The sequence below is a fragment of the Coregonus lavaretus genome, assembly GCF_964263955.1.
Source record: "Coregonus lavaretus genome assembly, contig: HAP1_SCAFFOLD_2330, whole genome shotgun sequence".
In the NCBI taxonomy this organism is placed as follows: domain Eukaryota; kingdom Metazoa; phylum Chordata; class Actinopteri; order Salmoniformes; family Salmonidae; genus Coregonus; species Coregonus lavaretus.
The window spans coordinates 8,361-29,320 of NW_028161489.1; the positions used below are offsets into that span (position 1 = coordinate 8,361).

Below are 20,960 nucleotides of genomic sequence, written 5' to 3' on the forward strand. Positions count from 1 at the left end.
GGTTAGAGATGAAGAGTCCCCTCCCCCTGAACCTGTGGGTTAGAGATGAAGTCCTCTCCCCCTGAACCTGTGGGTTAGAGATGAAGTCCTCTCCCCCTGAACCTGTGGGTTAGAGATGAAGAGCCCCCTCCCCTGAACCTGTGGGTTAGAGATGAAGAGCCCCCTCCCCCTGAACCTGTGGGTTAGAGATGAAGAGCCCCCCCCCCCCCTGAACCTGTGGGTTAGAGATGAAGAGCCCCCTCCCCCTGAACCTGTGGGTTAGAGATGAAGAGCCCCCTCCCCCTGAACCTGTGGGTTAGAGATGAAGAGTCCCCTCCCCCTGAACCTGTGGGTTAGAGATGAAGAGCCCCCTCCCCCTGAACCTGTGGGTTAGAGATGAAGAGTCCCATCCCCCTCCCCCTGAACCTGTGTTGGTGTACTTCTTAGAGCGAGAGATGACTTTCCTTGAAATCAAACAGACCGTGTGCTTGTGAGAGGAAGTAGTGAGCAAAACCACATGTATCTACATCTGCAGTACGACGTAAACAACCCCTCAAGAGAGGACAAATGTGCCGGATTCAATTATTATATTAGAAAGAAACTGATCTGCTTTCTCATCCATGCCCTGATGTTATTCTCAGGTTCTATTCAAAGAGAATGTGAGTGGGTTTGACCACATTCTCAGAACTTGCTTTCTTTTCTAGGTACATGTAGCCAGTGTCCTTTGACGTATCTCTACACTGTAAAAAACAACAACCTCCAAATGAAGTAGATACAGTGGATTCAGAAAGTATTCAGACCACTCCCCCCTTTTTCCACATTTTCATTGTCATAATTTAGCAGACGCTCTTATCCAGAGCGACTTACAGTTACTGAGTGCATACATTTTTCATACTGGCCCCCCCGTGGGAATCGAACCCACAACCCTGGCGTTGCAAGCGCCATGCTCTACCAACTAGACCGCTACCCAGAGAATGGGACAGCTGTGGTCTGGTAATGTCATGCATTTTGTTACGCCATTCTATTTCTACCAGTGGTGTGCCTGTCCTAGATTGCAGTGATTCAGTATTGCCTTTACCACGTAACCAGCTGAAATGAAAGCACTTACTCAGCAGCTACACTAGAAGGATATAAAAATGAAACCATGGGACTGAGGTGTAAGTGTGCGTGTACCTGAGGCTCTGAACTGTGAAGTGGGTGTTGGCAGGAGTCCCTGGACCAGGCAGCCAGGTCAGAGTGTGCTCCAAGTTGGCACACCACTGGAAGCAGGCACACCACTGGAACATACAGACAGACAGGCAGAGACAGAGAGGGAGGGAGGGAGACACAGACAAAACATCTAAATGATAGACAGTCACACAGAACAGGACAGCCAGAGAGAGGGGTATTAAACAGGACAGCCAGAGAGACGGGTATTAAACAGGACAGTCAGAGAGACAGGTATTAAACAGGACAGCCAGAGAGACGGGTATTAAACAGGACAGCCAGAGAGACGGGTATTAAACAGGACAGTCAGAGAGACAGGTATTAAACAGGACAGCCAGAGAGACGGATATTAAACAGGACAGTCAGAGAGACGGATATTAAACAGGACAGTCAGAGAGACGGATATTAAACAGGACAGTCAGAGAGACAGGTATTAAACAGGACAGTCAGAGAGAGGTATTAAACAGGACAGCCAGAGAGACGGATATTAAACAGGACAGTCAGAGAGACGGATATTAAACAGGACAGTCAGAGAGACAGGTATTAAACAGGACAGTCAGAGAGACGGATATTAAACAGGACAGTCAGAGAGACGGATATTAAACAGGACAGTCAGAGAGACGGATATTAAACAGGACAGTCAGAGAGACAGGTATTAAACAGGACAGTCAGAGAGATGGGTATTAAACAGGACAGTCAGAGAGACAGGTATTAAACAGGACAGTCAGAGAGACAGGTATTAAACAGGACAGTCAGAGAGACAGGTATTAAACAGGACAGTCAGAGAGACAGGTATTAAACAGGACAGTCAGAGAGACAGGTATTAAACAGGACAGTCAGAGAGTCAGGTATTAAACAGGACAGTCAGAGAGACAGGTATTAAACAGGACAGTCAGAGAGACAGGTATTAAACAGGACAGTCAGAGAGACAGGTATTAAACAGGACAGTCAGAGAGACAGGTATTAAACAGGACAGTCAGAGAGACAGAGAGAGATATTTTAGCAGAGCAAAATAATAGTACCAGAGATAATACACATGATAACACATCAATCATGTCAAGAAAATGATGTTTCAGAGAATACAAAGAATGAAGATAAGATACTGTAGATGAGGAAGCTACTCTTCCCATGACATAGACTGACCAGGTGAATCCAGATTAAAGCTATGATCCCTTATCGATATCACCTGTTAAATCTACTTCAGTGTAGATGAAGGGGAGGAGACAGGTTAAAGAAGGATTTTTAAGCCTTGAGACAATTGAGACATGGGTTGTGTGTGTGTGTGTTCCATTCAGAGGGTGAATGGGCAAGACAAAAGATTGAAGTGCCTTTGAACGGGGTATGGTAGTAGGTGCAAGGTGCACCGGTTTGTGTCAAGAACTGCAACGCTGCTGGGTTTTTTACGCTCAACAGTTTCCCGTGTGTATCAAGAATGGCCGACCACCCAAAGGTTATCCAGCCAACTTGAGACAACTGTGGGAAGAATTGGAGTCAACATGGGCCAGCATCCCTGTGGAACACCTCGACACCTTGTAGAGTCCATGCCCCAACAAATTGAGGCTGTTCTGAGGGGTGCAAGTCAATATTAGGACGGTGTTCTTAATGTTTTGTACACTCAGTGTATTTCTTTGCTGTCCATTTTGATATAATATTTGTGAATGTTTGAAGTGTATGCTGTATTAGTTGTGTTTCTGTGGTCTGAAGGATACAGTATACATATCTGTCATGAACATGAAGCTTCTAATGTTGTACTGAATAGTTTCTGAACTGTGTTCATAACAAACGATACAACACATTTTAAGATTGTATAGAAACATATTTTATTACATTAAAAAAATGACAAGATTCATTACAAAATGTTTGTATTATTCATTGTACCCTTGGCGTTAACAAATATTACATTTATTTTACCAATAAACAGAATCTATTTTTGCATTGATTACCAAACATGTATAAAACACTCTTCAAAATGACTACTTTTTCCTGAATATGTAAGTTTGATTAAATGTTTTCTACAGTATAGCAAAAAGCAAGTAAAGAAGGTTACTACGACGATCGCATAAACACTAAAAAGTATGTTGACCTTTAAACTTGTGAATAAGTACAGAATACTGTATTGTATAGCTTGATCAATGACGCCCATCGACATTTGCTCATTAATATTAGCCAGCAGTTCTATTGCTGTCTGTGAACATCGATAATATATAACCCCAAAGTACTTGTAAACCTAATGTAACTTTTGATAATGGCCCTCGCATTCAAGTTAGCAACTTAGCACAACCTCTTGAGAACTAGTTAGAGGTAATATCTACTTTAACAATTTCATGATGTAAAAAACATAATTATATTTGTCTGAATACTTTATGTAATCATTTAGTATAGTCGTAATCAGTACTATTGGTTGCCTGACGACTGAAACTGAATTCTTCCGCTGTTCTATCGTTCGCTACATACTTCAGTCTGAGACTGAAGTCATTTGTGGTGACATCAAAATGGGGGGTGTTGTACAAAACAAAGTCATCAGCGATTGGATAATCTCTAACCAATCAGAGCATCAAGCCAATTACACATTTTTCTAAATACCGCTTTACCCATGTGTGTTCTGACTGGCCCAACCCATCGGTTTCTGGGACCAATCAGAAAGGTTAGAATGTGTTTTGCATTCTAGAAATCGTCGGGGAGGTACTCAGATCCAGACTCGTTGCGGAGAAGAAACTAACGTCCGGGGGTGTGGCATAGCGTATGGCCGGAACAAGGACTTTGGGTAGCCAGTAAATCCATTGGCTCTTCTCTTTTAAATTTGAACTGGTTTGAAAATACAGGAGAAGTGAAAAGAATATGGTGGAGAGATAAACAGTTATTTTTTTTTTACTTTAGTGCAGATAAAGGAAGAGGGACAAGGAGAGGAAGCCACTTCAGGCTACCTTGGGAAGACTATGTGATATTTAGGCCAGAAGAGTACAGTGAATGCCCACTAGTCAGCACCATATGGCTTTCATTAATACATTTAAAAAACTCTCAAAAATGGAACGGATAGTTGGATAGTTGGTTAATTGTGTAACAAATGACTTCTCTCATCGCCTCATGTAACCAGAATCCTCCTCCTCTTCCTCTTCCTCCTCTTCCTCAACCTCAGAGGTAGCAGTGTGTGTCTGTGTTGTGACAGGCTCTGGGGCCCAACACTTGGTGTCAGAGGGCAGGAAGGGAGTGGTGGGCTCGGGGCGCTCCCCCAGAGAGAGATGTTCTGGTTCCATCATCTCTCTCTGCCTCTTCATCTCCTCATGCCTACCTAGGGTTACAGACAGCAGGTTAACATCCAGGCAGCTCCCCTCCTCCTCCTCCTCCTCCCCTGGATGTAATCCCTCTACATTCCCTGTGTCTCTCTCTGAGGAGAGACTGAAGCTCAAGTCCTGTCCCCGTGAGGCACACCGAGCTGACTCTGGAAGCTGACTGGTTTGTGAGGGTTTAGACAGTGGATGGTTGTTTGATAGGGACATTGAGAGGCGGTCAGGCCTGTGCAGAGATGTAGGCTGTTGGTCGCTGGTTATGAAGACAGGAAAGTGAGGACGGTTGGACTCTGTCTCAGCAGTGGTCTGAGTGTCTGTGGATGTGGCAGTGGGATATGCCGAGAAGTGTGCTTTTGGATAGGGGTGTAGGAACACCTCTGTTCTAGAGGAAGAGGAGGAGGAGGAGGAGGAGAGGGGGTTACGAGAGGTCAGATCGACAGTGATCCCTCGTGTCTTGTATCCTTGTCCTCCCCCACTGCTTCTCTCCCCCTCCGTCTCGCCCTCACCTTCTTCATCACTCGCTCCGTCCTTCCCAGTGCTTCCTGAAGGGGGCGATGGTGGCACTACATGCCCTGAGAGACATCGTTCCTCATCATATGGCACTGGATGTAGGTTCTCCTCCTTGTGTTGTATTGAGCTCTGCAGAGAAGAGACACAGATCATCTGTGAGGTTAGGAGATGTGTAGTCAGACACTTATCACAGAATAAGAATATGTCCACCCGAAATGTCAAAGTTTAACAAATGTAATACGTTGATAAAAACACAGTCTTAAATCAATAGAGCGCTGCACCTCTTTTGACACCATGTGTGAGCCTGTGACCAAGGTCACCTCATAAACACTAAAGCACTGCTGTGGTCGACGCTTCATGATAGAACAGATCAAATCGTGAGCGGTTGGGAAACAACCTAGCTTTCATTAGCAGAGTGTTAGCTTAGACTCCCCCTTCCCTGTATGACATGTTAATTCAGCTGTGGTTTAAATCAGACTCCCCCATCCCCTGTACGACACGTTCATGTTAATTCAGCTGTGGTTTAATGCTGCGTTCAAAACAACTGGGAATTCGGAAAAATACGATGTAAAATCATGTTGGATGACCATTCAATTCTATTTTTCCCAGTCCGAGCTCGGTATTTTCAGAGTTCCCAGTTGTTTTGAATGCAGCATAAATCACTTCCATGGTTTATGTGGTTTAAATCCCTTCCCTGTATGACACATTCATGTTAATTCAGCTATGTGGTTTAAATCCCTTCCCTGTATGACACATTCATGTTAATTCATTACATTTTACATATTTAGCAGACGCTCTTATCCAGAGCGACTTACATGAGCAATTAGGGTTAAGTGCCTTGCTTAAGGGCACATCGACAGATTTTTCACCTAGTCGGCTCGGGGATTAGAACCAGCGACCTTTCGGTTGCTGGCACAACGCTCTTACCCACTAAGCTACCTGCCGGTTTAAATCCCTTCCCTGTATGACAAATATTACATTTACATAAGTATTCTGACCATTTACTCAGTACTTTGTTGAAGCACCTTTGGCAGCGGTTACATCCTTGAGTCTTCTAAGGGTATGACGCTACAAGCTTGGCACACCTGTATTTGGGGAGTTTCTCCCATTCTTCTCTGCAGATCCTCTCAAGCTCTGTCAGGTTGGATGGGGAGCGTCACTGCACAGCTATTTTCAGGTCTCGCCAGAGATGTTCGATTGGGTTCAAGTCCGGGCCATCCGAGGACATTCAGAGACTTGGCTGTGTGCTTAGGGTCGTTGTCCTGTTGGAAGGTAAACCTTCGCCCCAGTCTGAGGTCCTGAGTGCTCTAGAGCAGGTTCTCTCTGTACTTTGCTCTGTTCATATTTCCCTTGGTCCTGACTAGTCTCCCAGTCCCTGCCGCTAAAAACATCCCCACAGCATGATGCTGCCACCACCATGCTTCACCATAGGGATGGTGCCAGGTTTCCTCCAGGCATGACACTTGGCATTCAGGCCAAAGAGTTCAATCTTGGTTTCATCAGACCAGAGAATCTTGTTTCTCATGGTCTGAGTCCTTTAGGTGCCTTTTGGCAAACTCCAAGCGGGCAGTCATGTGCCCTTTACTGAGGAGTGGCTTCCGTCTGGCCACTCTACCATAAAGGCCTGATTGGTGGAGTGCTGCAGAGATGGGAGAACTTTCCAGAAGGACAACCATCTCCACAGTGGAACTCTGGAGTTCTGTCAAAGTGACCATCGGGTTCTTGGTGACCTCCCTGACCAACGCCCTTCTCCCCAGATTGCTCAGTTTGGCCGGGCAGCCAGCTCTAGGAAGAGTCTTGGTGGTTCCAAACTTCTTCCATTTAAGAATGATGGAGGCCACTGTGTTCTTAGGGACCTTCAATGCTGCAGAAATGTTTTGGTAACGTTCCCCAGATCTGTGCCTTGACACAATCCTGTCTCGGAGCTCTACGGACAATTCCTTCGATATCATGGCTTGGTTTTTGCTCTGACATGCACTGTCAACTGTGGGACCTTATATAGACAGGTGTGTGCCTTTCAAAATCATGTCCAATCAATTGAATTTACCACAGGTGAACTCCAATCAAGTTGTAGAAACATCTCAAGGATGATCAATGGAAACAGGATGCACCGGAGCTAAATTTTGAGTCTCATAGCAAAGGGTCTGAATACTTACGTAAATAAGGTATCTGTTGTTTTTTTTTAAGTATCTTTTTTTTTTTTGCTTTGTCATTATGGGGTATTGTGTGTAGATTGATGAGGGGGAAAATGTATTTAATCCATTTTAGAATAAGGCTGTAACGTAACAAAATGTGGCACTTTGTACAAAGTATACGATAAACAGACTGAGAGAAAGATGAGGGTTTTTGTTTGAACCAAGCTGATTGCAGGAGGCTGGGGCTGCAGCTGTCTGGTAAACACTGTGCCTTTTCGGTCTATGTGACCACAGCACAACCACATGTATCACAGTGGTGTGTGTGTGTGTGTGTGTGTGTGTGTGACCTGTTTCCTCTGTCGTACTTTTAAAAATTTTTTTTTTTAGGGGGTAGATCAGCTTTAATAGTGCAGATAGATTGTAACTTCCATCAATGTAATTATGTGCATCATTTCCAATCCCCCATATATATTTTTTGTAAATATATCTTTTAAATATATTTTCCTTTATTCTTTCCCCTAACCCTACCAACCCCTCCCCTAATTGGAGTAAACTAATAGCCAACAACACTTAGGCTTCTACTTCCATCTTATACATACTATATACATTTGACAAAAGTTATCTTTTGTTTGTTTTTAATCCCATCCTTCAGCTACCATCAACCCCTCCCATCTACCTCTGAAGCCCATCCAGTTTCAACCTATATATACACAGTACTGGCATTACTGGAACCATGTCGTCCAAAAAGTTATACTTTTGAATCATCTGTCCATAGAACGTTCTTCCAAGAGTGTTGATGATCATCCAGGTGCTTTTTGGCAAACTTGAGTCAACATTTTGGACGAGATGGGTCCCATTATGAATGGCGAAAACCAAACACTGCATTCCACAGTAAGAACATCATACCAAAGGTCAAGCATGGAGGTGGTGGTGTGATGGTTTGGGGATGCTTTGCTGCCTCAGGACCTGGACGACTTGCCTTAATAGAAGGAACCATGAATTCTGCTCCGTATCAGAGAATTCTACTGGAGAATGTCAGACCATCCGTCTGTTAGCTGAAGCTGAAGCGCAGCTGGGTCATGCAGCAAGACAATGATCCAAAACACACAATCAAGTCTATATGAAAATTGCTAAAAAGCAACAAATTGGAAGTTTTGGTATGGCCTAGTCAAAGTCCAGACCTAATCCCAATTGAGATGTTGTGGCAGGACTTGAAACGAGCAGTTCATGCTTGAAAACCCACACGTCACTGAGTTAAAGCAGTTTTGCATGGAAGAGTGGGCCAAAATTCCTCCACAACGACGTGAGAGACTGATCAACAACTACAGGAAGCATTTGGTTGGAGTCATTGCATGTGTGACATAACTCCAGCAGTCCTATTTATGATATAATTGACAAAGATTATACTTTTTTTTTTTGGTGGTGAAAAATAATATATTTTTTATCAATTAGTGTATTTGAGTTTAACCACAATATTTGTTGTATTATTTGTTCTGTCTTTTCTGGTGGATTAAACTGAAATTGCAACCAACTTTCTATAGTTTGTTTTAAAAATAGTGATATTTTGGAGATTATTTCATTTTCAAATAACCGAAAGTGAGAGGTTGTAATCTGAATATGAAATCTGAAGGGAAAAAGGCCATTCTAGAACACGGGGTGAGACATTGTTACTAATCTGCCAGAGAACCAGTTCGGATTTAAATATAACTTTTGTATGACTAAAGCCTTTATTGAGAGGTCTAATGCTTTAATATTTAATAATTTTTGCCCTCCGAATTCATATTCATTATATAAATGAGCCTGTTTAATTTTGTCTGGCATGCCGTTCCAAATAAAATGGAATATTTTTTCCTCAAATAATTTATAAAACAGGTTGCTAGGCGTAGGCAAGACCATAAGCAAATAGGTAAACTGGGACATGACTAAAGAGTTAATCAGGGGGATTTTTCCACAAATAGACAGCTATTTACCTTTCCATGGTAGCAAGATCGTATCTATTTTCGCTATCTTTCTATTAAATTGTATTGTAGTAAGATAATTTATTTCTTTCGGGATATGTATACCGAGTATGTCCACATCACCGTCAGACCATTTTATTGATAAACTACACAGTAATATAAAAGTTGTATTTTTTTAGTGATCCAATACGTAATATAGTACATTTATCATAATTTGGTTGTAATCCAGAGACGTTAGAAAAAGTATCTAGATCCTCTATGAGGCTGTGGAGGGATTCAAGTTGTGGATTTAAAAGAAAACATGAATCATCAGCGTACAATGACACCTATATTTTTAAGCCCTTTCATGTCTAACCCCTTGATTATATTCTTGGATCTGATTTTAATAGCTAACATTTCGATTGGCCATAATAAATAGACAACCTTGTTTTACTCCTCTTTACAGTTTAATACTTTCTGAGAAGTAGCCATTATTTACTATTTTACACCTAGGGTTACTATACATAACTTTAACCCATTTTATAAGAGATTCTCCAAAATTGAAATATTCTAGGCATTTATATATAAATTCCAGTCGTACTTTATCAAAAGCCTTTTCAAAGTCAGCTATGAATACCAGGCCTGGTTTCCCAGATTTTTCATAGTGTTCTATTGTTTCCAGTACTTGTCTTATATGATCTCCAATGTATCGTCCATGTAAAAAACCTGTCTGATTAGGATGAATACTATCCGACAATACCTTTTTAATTCTATGCGATATGCATTTTGCTAGGATTTTTGCATCACAACACTGAAGTGTAAGGGGCCTTCAACTTTTTAAATGGACTGGATCTTTATATTTACCACTTGCGTCCTGTTTCAGTAATAATGAAATCAGACCTTCTTGTTGAGTATCTGATAATCTACCATTTTTATAGGAGTGCTAATAACGGTCCTCTGAGTACATCAAAAAGGTTTGGTATACCTCCACCGGTATGTCATCCAACCCTGGAGTTTTCCCGGACTTAAAGGCTTTAATTGCATCAAGAAGTTCCTCCACATGAGTCTTTCTGTACAGCTGTTAATTTTACATTTTTAATAGAAAACAAATCCATACAATTATATTCGGTTAGTGGAGATGGAGGAGACTAAACGAAAACGTGCTTAAAGTACTTTGCTTCCTCTTTGAAAATATTGTTTGGTGAATCATTGGTGACTCCATCACTTGTAACAAGTTTCAGTAAATTATTTTTAGTAGCATTTCTATGTTGAAGATTAAAAAATAATTGTGCAGGGCTCCACTGTCTGAGCCTCCTGTTGACCTTTTACCAAGCGCTAAAGCTAAGCGCTAAAGCTAAGCGCTAAAGCCAAGCGCTAAAGCCAAGCGCTAAAGCCAAGCGCTAAAGCCAAGCGCTAAAGCCAAGCGCTAAAGCTAAGGTTTGTGATGTGACTTTATGCTATGAGTTACCCAACACTCGTCAGACAGTGCTACCTTGTCCCAGACCCCTTCTGATCGAGTATTCCAATCACGTCCTGCCTTCTAGGGAGTTTTTCCCTAGTTTCTGCATTGCTTTCTCTTTGGGGTTTTAGGCTGGGTATCTGTAAAGTACTTTGTGACAACTGCTGATGTAAAAAGGGCTTTATAAAATACATTTGATTGATTGATTGAAACCAGGGCTGGAATAGATCTATCTGTATCAGTCTATAGCTTACCAGTACTTCTGGAAGGGGTTGTCTCAGACAGATGAATCCAGTGTGGACCAGTAGGGCAGCACACAGCCCAAACAACACAAGCAAACACAAAACCACTGAGATCTCTGTGTCTGTGGAGAGAGAGAGACAGTCAGGACGCAAAGACTACTAGCATGGACACATACAGTGGGGAGAACAAGTATTTGATACACTGCCAATTTTGCAGGTTTTCCTACTTACAAAGCATGTAGAGGTCTGTAATTTTTATCATAGGTACACTTGAGAGACGGAATCTAAAACAAAAATCCAGAAAATCACCTTGTATGATTTTTAAGTAATTAATTTGCATTTTATTGCATGACATAAGTATTTGATATATCAGAAAAGCAGAACTTAATATTTGGTACAGAAACCTTTGTTTGCAATTATAGAGATCATACGTTTCCTGTAGGTCTTGACCAGGTTTGCACACACTGCAGCAGGGATTTTAGCCCACTCCTCCATACAGACCTTCTCCAGATCCTTCAGGTTTCGGGGCTGTCGCTGGGAAATATGGACTTTCAGCTCCCTCCAAAGATTTTGTATTGGGTTCAGGTTTGGAGACTGGCTAGGCCACTCCAGGACCTTGAGATGCTTCTTACGGAGCCACTCCTTAGTTGCCCTGGCTGTGTGTTTCGGGTCGTTGTCATGCTGGAAGACCCAGCCACGCCCCATCTTCAATGCTCTTACTGAGGGAAGGAGGTTGTTGGCCAAGACCTTGCGATACATGGCCCCATCCATCCTCCCCTCAATACGGTGCAGTCGTCCTGTCCCCTTTGCAGAAAAGCATCCCCAAAGAATGATGTTTCCACCTCCATGCTTCCACGGTTGGGATGGTGTTCTTGGGGTTGTACTCATCCTTCTTCTTCCTCCAAACACGGCGAGTGGAGTTTAGACCAAAAAGCTATATTTTTGTCTCATCAGACCACATGACCTTCTCCCATTCCTCCTCTGGATCATCCAGATGGTCATTGGCAAACTTCAGACGGGCCTGGACTTGCGCTGGCTTGAGCAGGGGGACCTTGCGTGCGCTGCAGGATTTTTAATCCATGACGGTGTAGTGTGTTACTAATGGTTTTCTTTGAGACTGTGGTCCCAGCTCTCTTCAGGTCATTGACCGTGTAGTTCTGGGCTGATCCCTCACCTTCCTCATGATCATTGATGCCCCACGAGGTGAGATCTTGCATGGAGCCCCAGACCGAGGGTGATTGACCGTCATCTTGAACTTCTTCCATTTTCTAATAATTGCGCCAACAGGTGTTGCCTTCTCACCAAGCTGCTTGCCTATTGTCCTGTAGCCCATCCCAGCCTTGTGCAGGTCTACAATTTTATCCCTGATGTCCTTACACAGCTCTCTGGTCTTGGCCATTGTGGAGAGGTTGGAGTCTGTTTGATTGAGTGTGTGGACAGGTGTCTTTTATACAGGTAACGAGTTCAAACAGGTGCAGTTAATACAGGTAATGAGTGGAGAACAGGAGGGCTTCTTAAAGAAAAACTAACAGGTCTGTGAGAGCCGGAATTCTTACTGGTTGGTAGGTGATCAAATACTTATGTCATGCAATAAAATGAAAATTAATTACTTAAAAATCATACAATGTGATTTTCTGGATTTTTGTTTTAGATTCCGTCTCTCACAGTTGAAGTGTACTTATGATAAAAATTACAGACCTCTACATGCTTTATAAGTAGGAAAACCTGCAAAATCGGCAGTGTATCAAATACTTGTTCTCCCCACTGTATTTGCGCGCACACACACACACACACACACAAACACACACACACACACAGTGTACCTGCGGTGTACTTGGCAGCAGTGAAAGCACAGTGTGGTTGGCTGTAGGAAGAGCTCTTTGTGCGAATCTCCTGGTTGTCTAAGATGCTGACGGAGACACAGTACTCTCTGCCTGGAGCCAGGTCCTTTAGAATCACTCCTTTCAGAGACTCCGTCTGCACAGAGAACTGGACACACAACAGTATATTTGTAAACAACAGCTGGTGCACGAAATCTAATATTAAGGAAGTCTCAAGGTTTTGCTCTCCTGAGGTAGAGTATCTCATGATAAGCTGTAGACCACACTATTTACCAAGAGAGTTTTCCTCCATATTTTTCGTAGCTGTCTATTTACCACCACAAACCAATGCTGGCATTAAGATTACACTCAATGAGCTGTATAAGGCCATAACTAAACAGGAAAACGCTCATCCAGAGGCAGCGCTCCTAGTGGCCGGGGACTTTAATGCAGGGAAACTTAAATCCGTTCTACCTAATTTCTACCAGCATGTTAAATGTGCAACCAGAGGAAAACAACTCTAGACCACCTTTACTCCACACACAGAGACGCATACAAAGCTCTCCCTCACCCTCCATTTGGCAAATCTGACCATAATTCTATCCTCCTGATTCCTGCTTATAAGCAAAAACTAAAGCAGGAAGCACCAGTGACTCGTTTAATAAGGAAGTGGTCAGATGACGCAGATGCTAAGCTACAGGACTGTTTTGCAAGCACAGACTGGAATATGTTCCGGGATTCTTCCGATGGCATTGAGGAGTACACCACATCAGTCACTCGCATCATCAATAAGTGCATCGATGACGTCGTCCCTACAGTGACCGTACGTACATACCCCAAACAGAAGCCATGGATTACAGGCAACATCCGCATTGAGCTAAAGGGTAGTGCCCTCAAAGCTCATCACTAAGCTAAGGACCCTGGGACTAAACACCTCCCTCTGCAACTGGATCCTGGACTTTCTGACGGGCTGCCCCCAGGTGGTAAGGGTAGGTAACAACACATCTGCCACGCTGATCCTCAACACGAGGGCCCCTCAGGGGTGCGTGCTCAGTCCCCTCAGGGGTGCGTGCTCAGTCCCCTCCTGTATTCCCTGTTCACTCATGACTGCATGGCCAGGCACGACTCCAACACCATCATTAAGTTTGCCGATGACACAACAGTGGTAGGCCTGATCTCAGACAACGATGAGACAGCCTATAGGGAGGAAGTCAGAGACCTAGCCGTGTGGTGCCAGGATAACAACCTCTCCCTCAATGTGATCAAGACAAAGGAGAAGATTGTGGACTACAGGAAAGAAAAGAGGATTGAGCACACCCCCATTCTCATCGACGGGGCTGTAGTGGAACAGGTTGAGAGCTTCAAGTTCCTTGGTGCCACATCACCAACAAACTATCATGGTCCAAACACACCAAGACAGTCGTGAAGAGGGCACGACAAAGCCTATTCCCCCTCAGGAGACTTCAAAAAGTTCTACAGCTGCACCATCGAGAGCATCCTGACTGGTTGCATCACTGCCTGGTATGGCAATTGCTCGGCCTCCGACCGCAAGGCACTACAGAGGGTAGTGCGTACGGCCCAGTACATCACTGGGGCCAAGCTTCCTGCCATCCAGGACCTCTATACCAGGCAGTGTCAGAGGAAGGCCTTAAAAATTGTCAAAGACTCCAGCCACCCTAGTCATAGACTGTTCTCTCTGCTACCGCATGGCAAGCGGTACCGGAGCGCCAAGTCTAGGTCCAAAAGGCTTCTTAACACCTTCTACCCCCAAGCCATAAGACTCCTTAACAGCTAATCATGGCTACCCGGACTATTTGCATTGCTTTATTTTTAACTTATCTATTTTTGTACCTCTTTTTTAATTCTTAAAACTGCATTGTTGGTTAAGGGCTTGTAAGTAAGCATTTCACCTGTTGTATTCGGCACATGTGGCAAATATATATATATTTTTTAAACCAATCAAACCATGCATCATGCTTGAACACACTGAAGAGATATTTAGCACTGAAATAAGAACATGTCATGCAATAATAAGCATATCTGATGATGCAGTGTGCGTTATACTGTGTGTGAATGTGTCACTCAATTTCAAATGGACCCATATAGCCCCAACCCCTAGGCATGTTTTAGATTTTCAAAAGGTTTGGCTCTTCCTGTCCTCACCGTAGCTCCAAGCCTGGTGCTGCTACTGATGTTGAATTTGTAGTGGAATCTGTCGTAGAGATCCCGCAGGCCGTCCACAGGAGGCCTCAGGCCCACACACAGAGTGCTGCCACAGGCCCTCACACTCACCACGGGTGGATCCAGGTGGGCTACAGGACACACAGAGGGACAAACAGCACTCAGTGGTTGCTTTGCAACCAAGCTGTTTTAAAGTCTATCCAAAGGGGCGAACATATTTTTTTTTTAATGGAGAACGTATGGAGAACGTAGGAGAACGTGTGGAGTACATATGGAGAATGTGTAGGCCTACTAGTGGTTCTATTTGACAAGCACTGCTAGTGCTCCTGAACACAACTCCAAAGTATTTTAACGTTAACCTTACAAACTCCATCCCCGGTCCCTCCTTCCCCCACAACCCTGATAAGCACTGGCCTGCTCTCCTTTGGCTTGACTGAGGAAATGCTGACACTCACTGTCGGTGATGGGTTTAAAGCCGTTTTGGTAGGCCGGGAGTGAGACTTGGTTCCCCAACACAGTGAACACCTGGTTGTAGTAGATGTGATTGCGGCTAGAGAATGCTTTAGTCAGGTTACACTCCAGAGGGAACTCCACATGCTCACAACCAGCCACCACTTCCCAAGGCTGTCCAACCATTCTGTACAGGGGGAACAAAACACAGGGATGAGAGAGAGAGAGAGAGAGAGAGAGAGAGAGAGAGAGAGAGAGAGAGAGAGAGAGAGAGAGAGAGGTTCAAGACCAACAGAAGTTTATTGAGTTAACTTTGACTTATTTGTTTGCTCGTTGGACGAACATTACACAGTAATTGTTATTATAATTGTTATTATTAACTGAAATTAGTGTTATTTCAGTTTATAATATGCCATTTAGCAGACGCTTTTATCCAAAGCGACTTACAGTCATGCGTGCATACATTTTTTTTTTTTTTTGTGTATGGGTGGTCCCAGGGATCGAACCCACTACCTTGGCGTTACAAGCGCCGTGCTCTACCAGTTGAGCTACAGAGGACCACCATAGACCACACCCCCTCAGGCCTTATTGTTTAAATACGCCACACCCACTCAGGCAGTTTTGCTTTAATATACCACACCCACTCAGGCCTTATTGCTTTAATATACCACACCCACTCAGGCCTTATTGCTTAAATATACCACACCCACTCAGGTCTTATTGATTAAATAGACCACAGTAGTAAGTATGGTGTGTGTATCATTGAGCTAATATGCAAGAAGACACACCCAGTCATGTTCTGACAAGTCTATCTCCATCTAGGTCTATAATATGTTGTGATTACAGTACTCAATCTCCCAAAGAACAAATGCAGGGAAGACAGATTGGGATGACAGAATGACACACCTGCATCATACACACATACCCGTCAGAGCAAACCTTGACCAGGTAGTACACACCCCCGGGGGACTCCGGGCCTGGATCCCATTTCAGAAGGTGGACAAAATGGCTGGAGGAGAGTGTCACATTCACTGGAGCAGGCAGATCACACATAGCTGAGAAAGAAGGAGGAGAGATTTTATTTAGGGTGTCTAGAAAACACAAAACAGGTAGTTTGGGTCCTGGATGCTGATTGGCTGAAAACCTGTGGTATATCAGACCGTATACAACGAAATACTATGACACAAAATCACTTGTTTACTGTTCTAATTACGTTGGTAACCAGTTTATAATAGCAGTTAGGCATCTCGGGGGTTTGGATATATGGCCAATATGCCACGGCTAAGGGCTGTATCCAGGCACTCCGCTTCGTGCATTAGAACAGCCCTTAGCCGTGGTATATTGGCCATAGACCACACCCCCTCAGGCCTTATTGTTTAAATAGACCACACCCACTCAGGCCTTATTGCTTAAATAGACCACACCCCCTCATGCCTTATTGCTTAAATAGACCACACCCACTCAGGCCTTATTGCTTAAATAGACCACACCCACTCAGGCCTTATTGCTTAAATATACCACACCCACTCAGGCTGTTTTGCTTAAATAGACCACACCCCCTCAGGCCTTATTGTTTAAATAGACCACACCCACTCAGGCCTTATTGCTTAAATAGACCACACCCCCTCAGGCCTTATTGCTTAAATAGACCACACCCACTCAGGCCTTATTGCTTAAATATACCACACCCACTCAGGCCGTTTTGCTTAAATAGACCACACCCACTCAGGCCGTTTTGCTTAAATAGACCACACCCACTCAGGCCTTACTGCTTAAATAGACCACACCCACTCAGACCTTATTGCTTAAATAGACCACACCCACTCAGGCCGTTTTGCATAAATAGACCACACCCACTCAGGCCTTACTGCTTAAATAGACCACACCCACTCAGGTCTTACTGCTTAAATAGACCACACCCATTCAGGCCTTATTGCTTAAATATACCACACCCACTCAGGCCTTACTGCTTAAATAGACCACGCCCACTCAGGCCTTATTGATTAAATAGACCACACCCCTTCCGGCCTTATTGCTTAAATATACCACACCCACTCAGGCCGTTTTGCTTAAATATACCACACCCACTCAGGCCTTTTTGCTTAAATAGACCACACCCACTCAGGCCTTATTGCTTAAATAGACCACACCCCTTCCGGCCTTTTTGCTTAAATAGACCACACCCACTCAGGCCTTATTGCTTAAATAGACCACACCCACTCAGGCCTTATTTCTTAAATAGACCACACCCACTCAGGCCTTATTGCTTAAATAGACCACACCCACTCAGGCCTTATTGCTTAAATATACCACACCCACTCAGGCCTTACTGTTTAAATATACCACACCCACTCAGGCCTTATTGCTTAAATAGACCACACCCACTCAGGCCGTTTTGCTTAAATAGACCACACCCACTCAGGCCTTATTGCTTAAATAGACCACACCCACTCAGGCCTTATTTCTTAAATAGACCACACCCACTCAGGCCTTATTGCTTAAATAGACCACACCCACTCAGGCCTTATTGCTTAAATATACCACACCCACTCAGGCCTTACTGTTTAAATATACCACACCCACTCAGGCCTTATTGCTTAAATAGACCACACCCACTCAGGCCGTTTTGCTTAAATAGACCACACCCACTCAGGCGTTATTGCTTAAATAGACCACACCCACTCAGGCCTTATTTCTTAAATAGACCACACCCACTCAGGCCTTACTGCTTAAATAGACCACACCCACTCAGGCCTTATTGCTTAAATAGACCACACCCACGCAGGCCTTATTGCTTAAATAGACCACACCCACTCAGGCCTTATTGCTTAAATAGACCACACCCACTCAGGCCTTAGTGTTTAAATATACCACACCCACTCAGGCCTTATTGCTTAAATAGACCACACCCACTCAGGCCGTTTTGCTTAAATAGACCACACCCACTCAGGCGTTATTGCTTAAATAGACCACACCCACTCAGGCCTTATTTCTTAAATAGACCACACCCACTCAGGCCTTACTGCTTAAATAGACCACACCCACTCAGGCCTTATTGCTTAAATAGACCACACCCACGCAGGCCTTATTGCTTAAATAGACCACACCCACTCAGGCCTTATTGCTTAAATAGACCACACCCACTCAGGCCTTAGTGTTTAAATATACCACACCCACTCAGGCCTTATTGCTTAAATAGACCACACCCACTCAGGCCGTTTTGCTTAAATAGACCACACCCACTCAGGCGTTATTGCTTAAATAGACCACACCCACTCAGGCCTTATTTCTTAAATAGACCACACCCACTCAGGCCTTACTGCTTAAATAGACCACACCCACTCAGGCCTTACTGCTTAAATAGACCACACCCACTCAGGCCTTACTGCTCAAAGTAACTTAAAGTATAAGCCACACCCACACCATATTGTTGCTGGGGTACGGCCAACCATTCAAACACAGGAAAGCTGCTTTTTAACATACTTAAATTAGCATCTTTAGGAATAAAAAATATTTCACTCATATTGTAATTCATTATAGGTCATTATTTCAAAAGAAATCCCACTGGACAGTTACTTTAAGTATTAAGTTAGAAAGATATGGCATTTAGAAGCAAACCGGATGGACATCATGAAAATGATCGGAGAGGTTGAGAGTAGAAGAAGTTCAGGAGCAAAAAAATAAATAGATATGTGTATGTATGTATGTATATATGTATATATATATATATATATGTATATATGTGTGTATGTGTATGTATATATATATATATATATATATATATATATATATATATATATAGATATAGAATTATTGTAAAATTAACTCTGTCCATAAGGTGTAGATAGTAAGTATAGACCGGAAGTAGAGGCCTGGGCGTTGTTGTTCACTAATTTACTCCAAGTAGGGAAAGGATGGTGGGGTTGAAAAGTAATAAAGGGGAATATATATATATAAAAAATAAAAAAAACATGGGGGATTGGAAGTGATGCAGACAATTACATTGATAGAAGATACAATCTATCTGCAATATTAAGCTGATCCATCCCCCCGAAAAAAAAAAAAAAGAAAAAGAAAAAAAAAAGTATTACCCCTCAGAAATACAGTAATGATGACTACAATCATGAAGCCATAACGTTCCCGTGGAACATATACCATACAAGAGGCAGAGGGAGGACAAGCTATGCAAAATGTCTCACCTGAATGTGCCTGTAGTAACCAGGCAACCAGCCATATCACTGGAGTCATGACACCATTGCCACAACACTCAGTGGTCATGACTCTTCCATCCTCCACCTTGACTCCACTGTGCAGCAGCTTTCACGTCCATCCTCTTCTAGCTGAAAGGACAGGATAGGCTGCATGGGTCTCTTTGGGTGTGGCGTTTGTTCACTTGGTTCAAAGGATCCGACGATTGAGTTGTGCATGTGCTGTTAAACAGTGTTCATACTTATGCGATTGAGGGGGGACTGGGATTCATAATTTGAGGAGCACTTTCTTTCACACAACTCAAACCAACATTGTGCTGGAATTGTGGAAAGATGAAGGGAAAAACGGCCTAATTTGGCAAGCTACATTAGGCTATTGCAACCTGGGATGGTGTCAGAGAATGTGTTACTTTTCCTTATAATTATTTTTTACAGAAATGTGCTGCTTTGTGATAATGGAAACCTCTATAGCTAGGTGGCATAGTTGATATCACTAATTCTCGTTTCAGGTGGCCAATTAGCAGTGGTGGAAAAAGTACCCAATTGTCATACTTAGATACCTTAATAGAACATGACTCAAGTTTACATTTTTAGTCATTTAGCAGACGCTCTTATCCAGAGCGACTTACAGTTAGTGAATACATATTTTATATATTTTTATACTGGCCCCCCGTGGGAATCGAACCCACAACCCTGGCGTTGCAAACGCCATGCTCTATCAACTGCGCTACATCCCTCAAGTAAAAGTGAAAGTGACCCAGTAAAATACTACTTGAGTAAAAGTCTAAATGTATTTGGTTTTAAATATACTTCAGTATCAAAAGTAAATGTAAATTGCAAAAATATACTTAAGTATCAAAAGTTAAAAAGTATAAATCATTTCAAATTGCTTATATTAAGCAAACCAGACCGCACAGTGTTGTTTTTTTATTCATTGACGGATAGCCAGGGGAACACTCCAACACTCGCACATAACTTACAAACGAATCCTTTGTGTTTAGTGAGTCCGCCGGATCAAAAACAAGTGTGCAACAGAGATAGTTAGAACAAAACACGATAACCGCTAGCAACACAAGTTAGCTGACTGTACCCCTAATACCATGACTCCGTTAGCTTCTCGCTAACAAAGCCAAGGCCAAACAGTAGCTATCCTTTGATAACGCCAGGCATAATGCAACAACAATAAAACATAGCTACCGATATTAGATGTTCACATTTTCTGCCTGGTTGGCAACAGAAAGTTAAAAACAAGAAGAGTCAGTCCTCCGCCACAATTGAAGATGCTTCCCGCAACTGCTGCCAGCTTGTAGTAATGCCAAAGGTTTTTTGCCGCGTTAAAAACAAATGGGAACTCGGACATCTCCGACTTCCGAGCGTTCAAACGAAATGGGAAATCGGAAAAAAAAACTAGCTCCGACTGGGAAAAATCGTTTTGAACATTCATCCAACTCGGGAACTCCGGCCTCTTTCGAGAGATCTGTCTTTCCCACCTGAAGATCACTGACGTCGTGATTTGACCTAGTATTTTCCCCCAGTTCCCAGTTGT

General features: G+C 43.2%; 1 protein-coding gene across 1 annotated transcript; it reads right to left on the reverse strand.

Moving 5' to 3' along the window:
- Positions 1-2,984: 2,984 nt before the first annotated feature.
- LOC311120632 (uncharacterized protein) lies at positions 2,985-20,924 on the reverse strand. Its single transcript, XM_084195213.1, has 8 exons — positions 20,612-20,924; positions 19,406-19,546; positions 16,132-16,261; positions 15,212-15,393; positions 14,739-14,887; positions 12,579-12,744; positions 10,768-10,877; positions 2,985-5,111 (listed from the first exon to the last, which is right to left on the reverse strand). Exons 2-8 carry the CDS (start codon positions 19,482-19,484, stop codon positions 4,260-4,262), a joined length of 1,668 nt encoding a protein of 555 aa, XP_084051339.1. The 5' UTR covers positions 19,485-19,546; positions 20,612-20,924; the 3' UTR covers positions 2,985-4,259.
- Between the last annotated feature and the right edge of the window lie 36 nt (positions 20,925-20,960).